The 10,116-nt window shown below is 36.6% G+C and overlaps 2 protein-coding genes across 2 annotated transcripts in view; one reads left to right on the top strand and one right to left on the bottom strand.

Moving 5' to 3' along the window:
* The window catches only part of LOC140327980 (uncharacterized), a 648,380-nt gene that overhangs the window by 38,036 nt on the left and 600,228 nt on the right, over positions 1-10,116 (bottom strand). The gene's annotated exons all lie outside the window — the stretch shown is intronic.
* Positions 1-10,116, top strand: part of LOC140328568 (uncharacterized) — a 63,901-nt gene that overhangs the window by 1,944 nt on the left and 51,841 nt on the right. Inside the window, exon 2 of the mRNA XM_072408276.1 lies at positions 9,457-10,115. Coding sequence (XP_072264377.1) covers positions 9,537-10,115 — 579 coding nt within the window. The 5' untranslated portion in view covers positions 9,457-9,536. The remainder of the gene's footprint in view (positions 1-9,456; position 10,116) is intronic.

Below are 10,116 nucleotides of genomic sequence, written 5' to 3'. Positions count from 1 at the left end.
TTATGAGTTGATTAATTGCATTATTCGCACTGCCATCTGATTCCTGACCCAGCACAGGCAAAGGGGAGTATCTTGAATTAAGGAGCCTTCATCCTGTGTAGTGATGGCCAGAGTCTGTTCTGCTGCAAGCAAGGCATCGCTTGACGGCCAGCAGAAAACTGCCGATCACCAACCTGCCTGTCGGCTTGAATCCCAGGAGATGGAGATACAGATCATCTTCTTTTCACACTCTGTGCAGCCGACCTTCTGACAGGCATGACCGATACCTGCTCCTTCTTTTGAGATAACTGTACCTGCCTTTGACACAGATGCCTGGGGGATGGTGACTCAGACGGTCTTTTCCTAATACTCTGCTTGGACGGCCTGACAGGAGTGACATATACTGACTCATGTTCATGACCCTGCTTACCAACTTCCTCATTGTGAAGGGGAGTCTTGCCGACCTGTAGAGAAGACTCAGAAGTTAAAGGATGCTCCAAAGCACAGCTTCTAATACACGGACATGCTTGGGGAAGGCTGTGCTCTAAATCTTGAACCTCCTCATGCCACTCGACCAACATACCGAGGGAACTCTCCTCTTGAAGATTTACGTTCACAAGAAAGGGGGGAGGCACAGACGGGGATACCAAAAGCTTGGAACTCCTGCTACCTCTTGAAGTGCTTCAGCTGAATCCTCAGCCAAACAGTGCTTCAGCCATTCTTCCCCTCCACGTCCCTGCACCTTCTCTAAGACGCACCACAGTAAGGTCTTCATGGCAGCTTTCAGTCCTGTAAGGTGAACAGTGAAGCACTGACACTGCACCTCTTTATATACCCTACTGGCTCATCTGTCCATCATCTACCAACCAAAGATGGCATTTAATTTCCAATGGGTTTAACATTCTGTCCAGTGTGGATAAAAAGATTTTAGTTAATATTTGCTTTATATAAGAAAACCTAGGCCTATTATTTATAATAACTTCACTACTGTGTTCATTTTCTGGTTTCCAGTAAGATTTCCTATTTTGTGAGACGCGTTTGTAACATTGTAAACATCTAAACAGCTTTTCACCTGAGTCTCACATTTTAATTTGAACACAACCTCCTACCTCATCCTTTGTTTTGTTTTCCTCCCCTGGAATTATCCTTCCTATATATTTTCTGTAACATATCCCTGGAATTGTAAAACATAATCACACTAATAGACTTGTACCAATAAAGCAGTAATACATTAGACTGCATCTGTCTTCACCTATGGTATTGACTTTGCATGTTTCTATTCGTGCACCATGTGAATGAGTAAAAGAATGTAAAATTCACTCATGCCTGGGATTTCATCAATTTATCCTTTATAGACACAATTTATTCATGTATTCTTACATTTATACAAATCAAACACCCCTATTTTAATGGTATCAGTAATAGTCATTCTGTGAATAATGAAAAAGGTTATATAAAATATGTTCATGCTTGTATGGGCTGTAACGTGTGCTTTTGGACAAGGAGCACCAGAATGTGGTCTGCATGGCTTTTCTAGAAAATGGTGCTTGCCTGCTATAGCTTTCTTTAGACAATGTCTATGGAACCTTCATGTTTTATTGCAGGTTTACCAGTTTTTTTTTTCAAAACCCTTTTATCTTTTTTCTAGAATTCAAAATTTGTTATCTACCCATACAGAGGGCTAAATCAGGTTGCTTAAAAGTGTACTTTCTCCATGGTTCGTCATTACAACCATTTATCATTGGGGAAAATAGATAATATTCAACTATGTTGTCTTTATCTAAAGTATTGTTTGGAAGAAAATCTGATGTTTGCCTGTTCAAATATCTGAAAAGGGTCAACAATTTCCAAGGGGCGTACCTCCAGGTAGTGTTCCACAGGAACGTATGACAGCCACAACTGCCCATCCCCAAATTGCTTGCAAAGAGCAATGTAAGTCAAAGCACAGAATATTATAAAGAGGTTATAGTGGAAAAAAACTTCTCAAGAGAGACAACCTGAGTAAATGATCAAATTTGAATCAAAATTATGTCTTATGCCCACATGATAAATGATTGGGGTAATTATTTTTCCATTACTGATGGAGTAGATGTGTTCATGGATGTGCTTCAATGCTCTCTTAGTTTGCCTTTTATAGAAACAACCATCGTTGTGATAAGAATAAAATAATATAAATGAATAATACATTGTTTTTGCAATTTGATGCACTTGTTCAAGGGACCCATAAAATGGGGAAGGTGGCTGGTGTGCCTGCATCCTCTTTTTTTTTTTTGTTTGTGTTTTGCGTTGTTTGTCTTTTCTACGTCTTTGTTGTTATTCTGGTGCTTTGTCTTGGCGTTTCTTGTGTACTCCTTGGGATGGTATTTGTGTATTGTGGTGTTTGTCTGTGACCTTTTGTTTTTTCTTGTCCTGTGTTTTCTTTTGTGGTGGTCTCCTTATGGGTCATGTGAAGATCCCAGCGTATTTGCTGCTATTACCTTTGGATGTGTTCTGGTCCCTGGGAGGCAGGCACTGGGGCTGCGCTCCACAGAGAAACTGTACAGTAGCTGTACAAACTTCCTCGTGCCCGACTTCAAATCTGGGCGCTGATGCACAAGGAACGCCAATTGCGGGCCGGAAGTTTTGCCTGGAGGGGGAGTCTTTTTCTCACGGCTTACAAGCACCTAGGTGCATCACAGATGATGGCCATCTCCCCTCTTTTCTGAACTACATTTATTGGTCATAAAGGACAGCAATTTATTAGTAAGTACCCATCTTTTTATTTGGCTGTATTGAAGCAGTTTTCATGGATCGGCAACGGTCTGGATGTAATTATTGAGATATAATGATCTAGAGCTTTGGGCTATAATTCTCTTTTATGCGCATATATGCAGTGATATATCTAGTGAGATGTTTGGATCCCCCCACTCATGATATCATTGTGCTTAAAACTTAAAAGAATTTTTGTGCTTGACTTAGAATTTTGGGCTTAACTTCCATTTTTTATGTGCATATAAATATTGATATATAAAGTGAGATGCCTGGATCCCCACTCATGATATCCATTGTGCTTCCTCTAAATACAGTGAATAAATAAATGTTTGATGGCAGTCTTCTGAAAACTTCATGGGACAAACAAAAATTGAACATTATTGTTGATGATTAATTTGGGATACTGCTATCTGTGTGTTGTGGTTTTAACTCCGCTTCCTACCTGCCTCCATATTAGGTGACAATGTGCACCTGTAGTTGAATGGCTTTGGGTATGTGTATAAAGATTTGATGACACTATTTAAGAATGTACATGCAAGTCTCTGTACTGTTTTTTTCTGCATTATGTTATAGTGCTGATACACCTATTATCTGTAATTATTACATCCCTGAGGAAGCGGACATACTCTGCAAAATCCATCGGATGATCCCTACAGATAGAATACATAATATATATTATTTTTATTTATAATATTGTTATAAATAAAATGTTAAGTATTTTTTTTTTTTTTGTAAAGAAAAAGTCATCTACTTTAGTGTGAAAGGAAAGGATGTGCTAAGTCCTATCATACAATATCTCCCTCCTCTAGGGGTTACAACAGGCTTGGCCCTTCCATTTGATGGAACACAGTGGTTGAAGCCTTGGGTAATGTTTATGCTCTATTTGAGAAATAGGCAGAACTTTATGATGATCCCCAGTGTGCTGCCACTGCTGAAATAGCCCTCTGCAAGTTTTTTTTTTTTTTTTTTTTCTTGTAGATAATTGAGCATTCTTTGTGAAGTGAATTTGTAAATTTTCAAGAAAATTTTAGCTTTTTTTTTTTTTTTATAAAGTATTTTTTTTTTTTGCACAAACATACACTGCTGCTTTAGTAAATCAGGCCCAAGGCTGAGTTTGGTATGGGTTCTACACAGATACCTACTGATGTGAGCCAGTTGGGACAGTTTTATAAGATACTTTTCATGTGTTTCCATTCATTTGTAAAGCTTTTGATGTTAGATCAGATATCATACGCCTTTTATATATACATTACATTCATGAATACACATTCTATCCAGTGTGGATGAATAGATATTGCTTTAATAAATCAGGCCCATTGTGTTGAAGGTGCTTAGCTGTGAAATATTTCCACAGTAGGAATTCAATGGCCAACCTAGATCTGTGTGGGTAAAATATAAACTATAAATAATAGATTTACGTAAGGTGCAATGATTATAAGATTCTTGCAATTTAACTTCCTTACAATAAATAACAGATCTATGTAGAGAAAATCTATACATAAGAGTACATGACGACGAATATAAATTGTAAGTCTAGAATTTGTTGTTGTAAATTTGTAAATACTGTAATTTGGTATGGGTTTCTTTACGGTACCAACTAGGCACGATGAGTCCTTATCCAATTACTATTCCACTATTCTACTAAGTCAATAAATTCAGTTACTTTTAAACGTACTACAGGTACAAGTACACTGTGTCTGGAATATAAAAATCTAACTTTGTTTAACAAACAAGAAATATGGAAAATGTCTTATTCAGTTAAAACCCATTAGACCTCACTTGAGATTTTGGATTGGCTATTGGTTTGATAATTCAATGGATTGGATAGAAGTGATTTGTAGGACACTTGTTGGCTGATATTTCCTGATAGTGAAATTATCAGGGATGGATATTTGTGTTCCTGATAGAGTAAATCTATAAATGGATAAGGAGTAGTTAAATCTATAAATGCATAAGGAGTAGTTAATGGATAAACTGTCAATTACAAAAAACGACATATAGGTATACTTGTTTAAATGCTGAACATACCTTTAAGAATATGAAGAGGTATTGTGTATAAATACTGAGCAAAATTCACAAGATTGTGATATTTTAATTAGAGTTTTTGTAGGGAGACTGAGGAATACAGGAGTAATTAATCCAGTACTGCAGATGGAAAAAAAAGGAAATGGTAAAAAGTATTTTAAGATTTAGTTCCTGAGTAGCCGACAATTTCAGTAAGAACAATATTATTTAAACTACTGATAATTTACTATTTCAGCAGGTGGAGCTGGTGGCAGCCGTCCAGAAAGGACTGGCACCATCTGAAGCTCGTCCTTATATGGGAAAACATTAGGTAACGAGGAGGTAGTGCGCAGGTGCATTAGCCTCCTAATGAGTAGATAAATCAACCTGTCAGTTAAGATAGAAAGCCCACCTGTCCTGGTCATCACAGCACAAATAACCAAATGGGGGAGGTTTAGGAAATTATTGACCAGCGCAGTTGGATGAAGCTTGCGCTAATCCTCTTCCTGGTAGGCACCAGAGGGTGCCCCCATAAGGCATTGAAAGGCGGGGCATTTGTGGAAATTAAATAAGAAATATTATGTGTTACTAAGTAAAGTTGCTACTATCGGTTACCCCAAACTAAGGTCAGGGTAGCTAAAAATAGAAACAAGCATGACAATGCAATCCAATTGTCATACAACATTGTATGACAATCAAACAATCGATTACAACTGAAAAAAAATACTTACCCTGTCCCCGCAGCTTCTCCGGAGACGTGTTCTGTTTTTTTTTTTTTTTTTTTTTTTTCAGTGACTATCTCCGGGGTTTCCAGGTGACGTCGGTGCGGGAGGTGGGGCGGTACATTCAAATAACTTTGCATTGAACTCAAAACAAAAAAGCTGTATTGAGTCCAATACAAAGAAATCTTTATTATTATTATTATATATATAACAGGCTACTGTATAGGTACATTATACACTAAATAATTCTTTTTGTTTTATAAAAAGTTTTATGAAATTTTGGACATACTTCGTTGAGTTATGCAGTAATTCAGTGAACTATAAGTAATTATTGAGTAATTAGGTGAATTATAGCCTACAATCTAAAATAAATTTCAATGCAAAAAATGTAACACTTTTTGCATGGAAGTACAGAAGTTCGGAAAGAATTAGAACACCTGGCATTTGCGTACGCGTCCCTCGGCAATTCCTAATGATGAATTGATTTGCAGTCAGTTAAATAATTCATGCTGGAGGGTTTCTGGGCCGGCCCAGACAAGGAAAATTTTGTTATTTCTTTGCTGTAGAACTATATGGATGGGTTGGTTAGAAGTAATTGCTTCCATTTGCCCAAATAGAGATTGGCATACATAGGGGCACATTTAGTGCCATAGCGACACCCTGTTTTTGCAGATAGAACTCATCCTTAAAAGTAAAAATGTTCCTAGTCAATATGTATTGTATCAGAAATATGATAAATAGATATGTGAGAGAAAGTCCATTCATTGGCACATTCAATTTCTGGATAAATACATATTGGAGAAATGCAACCCAATGGGTCTTAAATTTAAAATATTTCACTATATAAAAAAATTCTAAAATAATTAAAACAGATTGGGAACAAGCTTCAAACAACTGTTCTGATTCCCTAATGCATATTTTGATCAGCTATTATAAAAACGAACTAAGTGATCTGTACAAGGATTTATCTGATACTTTAATTCAAAACAGACACGATTAACTCTGCATCTTTCCAACAAAGATATATTCCCTAAAAAACACTTGGAAAGATTTAATACAGACATCTATAATAAGGAGACGAAATTTCCAAAAGACAAATGGGCTTTCACTAAAAAGAGAACCTATAAATGGGATTTCGCCCATCACCAAGCTCCACCTCCCAATTTTACTGCACCTACAGCCCCCTCATCTACTGCTTACACTGCACCCAAAACAAACTTCAAAACAAATCTCAGGAACTGCACCATCACCCACAACCCTCTACCTCCACTCCACCCTTATCCACATCCCACAACAATCCATTCCCATTACACACCCAACAAGGCATCAAGAGACCTCAAAGCTTCCCCCCCCCAGTCTGGCCAAAAGGAGACCCTCATCTACCTAACCATCTCACTTGGATTCACACCTATTACCTATAGAAACTGTTACACCACCCACATTACCTACAAGCAATCATGATTCATCTTACAACCCGTTTCAATTACCTCATCCTATTGAAACCCTATCTACTCATAGTCATACTCCACCATCCCCACGTTATATACCCAATCTTTTACCCACATTCCTACTCCTCCCCACCCCACCAATTCCCCTCTCCAAACAAGGAGCCATTGCTAAAACAACACATTCGTTTTTATAACTGATACCCCCTCCTCTACCAACTCCCAACATCAAGACAGGGCTGATGACAAATTTGTTCTAAAATTCACAGTAAATAATGAACTAGAATTATCAACCTCTTTTCTTACGAGTCTGGACGAGATTGGAATTTTGAAGCTTAGACTACCTTTCTGTCCACCCACTAACATTGAAAAATTTGAAGTTATCAAAGACCTCAGTCTCTTTATTCCTAACCTTACTTTGAAAGTCTTTTTCAATAAAAGTTCTACTTCCAACCTACTATCCTTACCAAAGGAATTTGACACCTTTAACATTCAAGACTTCAAAAATTCAACAATTGTTGCAGGAAAATAAATTATGTGACAATGAGTATGCTAGAATTATTGATAATGTTACGCACTCGCGATTGCCGTCCAGACGCCCCAGATCTACCTTCTTCCCTCAAACCTCACTGTATCCTCATATACATAAACCTTTTAAATTTAGTCTCACAGGACATTGGAAAAATTGCTGACAGACCATATAGGAAAGGAATAACATTTGGCCAATAAAGATATTTAAAAAAAGCCATCTGACAAGGAAGGGAATATTGTAACTCTGCACTGAACACTATGAAAACCATTTGCTACAGAATTTTACAGAACCCTGAGTGGTATAGGAAATCCGCTGTTTATAAAGAATATTACACCATTATTACTACTGCATTTAATGATGGAATTATTTATCAAAATATCAAAGACTACCTCTATGTAAAATAATCCTGTAACTTCCACCAATCTATCCCTCTGGCCATCCAATTATAGATTTAACCATATCAGGAACATGCATATCCATCACTGATAGGTTCACTGGGTTCTGTTTGGAACTCATCTCAGGTATGCTATCTTGTGGACTATTAATATATTGCATTTACCTAAGGATTGTGAAAATAGATTTAAGATTTTCTGTGTCGCAGTTTCCCTCATTTGCAGCAGCGGAAAATGTATCAACTGTTTTTTTTTTTTTTTTTTTTTTTTTTCCAGGCTGCAATTTCTCTGGGTTGCAACAAGTGGAATATATGAGTTTTGAGAAATACTGTTATCCATAAACTGCTGCAATATGAAATGTGCAATATAACAATTACTTTTTTTTTGTTTTGCAACAATTAGAGAAACTTTTCTGTTAGTAAATGGAAGTAAATGCTACAAATGTATTTGGTAAAATGTTAAACTATCAGAACAGCTGGTGAAATTCATTGAGCTATTAAGTATTGTGTAAAACTGGAAATAAATGCTGTGATTTGACTCCAACTACATTGCTGTAAATTACCAATGTCTTTTTGTTCTCTACACATATCTTACCCTGTAACCTTGCTGCTGCACAGTAACCCTTCCTATCTTACCCTATTGTACTGCAAACTAGCAATACCCTTTTTTTTTTTTTTTTTTTTATTCTTTTACCTCTTCTTACCTCTTCTAGTCCTATCTCCCCTTGTAAACTGATGCAGTGTAACCCTGTTTAGCTTTAAACTATCAGTACTTGTGAAACAATATCCAATTTTATGCCTTTTTATTTTATTAGCTAGCTTTGAATTGTTTTTTCTGACCAGCAGAGCACCGCAAATGTGTGTTTTGTGCTTTTGTGCCTTATTTTTATAGATCTGGGAAGGCAAGCCAATCTGTCACACATTTAGAGAATTAGTAGGATGAATGCCAGAATTCACCCTAAAACCTTTGTATAACTCTTTGACAAATGAGTATTTGAGAACTATATTCTAATAGAGAATCAGGATGGACATTTGCTCATGGTGCCTCAGTGGTTAGCCCTCTGGCCTTTGCACCATAGGACCCTTTTTGCATGGAGTTTGCAAGTACTACGGGTACTCCAGGTTACTCCCATGTTCCTAAAAAACATGCAGATAGGCTGACTGTCTTCCCCCTAAATTGACAGAGTGTATTAAAGACAACTGACTATAGTAGAGACATTAGGTTGTGAGCTCCATCATTCCAGGTATTTATACTTTGTATAATTGCACAAGTACATTATGTTAAATGTTTTTTGGTTACCTTGCAAATGTATTTCATTTTCACTTTTTACTTTACTTTACAAACAATGTTAGGTCAAAAAATTATGTTCAGCTATCATTGCACTACAAACTATTATGAGTGACTCATGATTATAAGAAGACAAAATCATTAGTTGATCTCAAACCTAACAAGCAGGCTGTAAGTAGGTTTACATCAGCATTTGTAATTTCCAGTCACTCTGCAGGATGCTGTTAGTCAAAACAAGATTTTTATTATTTATACTTCCGAAGTGCTCAAAAATTAATATCTGATTTCGGTCTTCTGTTAAAATGAAGATGTTAAATAAACATGTAGTTTTGTTTCTTCAATAGGTAAATAAATATGATGAACTGATCATTCCATATCCACTGTGGAAACATTTTATATCTAAGCAAATCTTCACAAACACATAATGAGTCAAGTTGGAGAGAAGCTGAACCAGTGCTCAGAGTGCCAGAAAAGTTTTAACTCTAAATCAAAGCTCATTGATCACCAAAGGATTCACACAGGAGAGAAGCCATTTCAATGTTCAGAATGTGGCAAGTGCTTTTCACATGTTTCTAATCTTGCTCAACACATGAAAATTCACACAGCAGAGATACCATTTCAATGTTCAGAATGTTTTAAGTGCTTCCTACAAGTTTCTAATCTTGCTCAACACATGAAAATTCACACAGGGGAGAAACTATTTGAATGTTCAGAATGTGACAAAAGTTTCACAAGAAAGTATAATCTTTCTGAACACCTAAAGACTCACACAGGGGAGAAACTATTTAAATGTTTGGAATGTAACAAGTGTTTCTCTAGAAGTAATAATCTTATTGCACACCAGAGGATTCACACAGAAGAGAAACCATTTCAATGTTCAGAATGTAAAAAGTATTTCTCTAGAAGCAGTAATCTCATTGCACACCAGAGGATTCACACAGAAGAGAAACCATTTCAATGTTCAGAATGTAAAAAGTATTTCTCTAGAAGCAGTAATCTCATTG

Source organism: Pyxicephalus adspersus, chromosome 4, assembly GCF_032062135.1.
Source record: "Pyxicephalus adspersus chromosome 4, UCB_Pads_2.0, whole genome shotgun sequence".
Lineage (NCBI taxonomy): Eukaryota > Metazoa > Chordata > Amphibia > Anura > Pyxicephalidae > Pyxicephalus > Pyxicephalus adspersus.
Note: the sequence above shows the minus strand (reverse complement) of the source record. Positions and strands in the feature narration are given on the sequence as shown.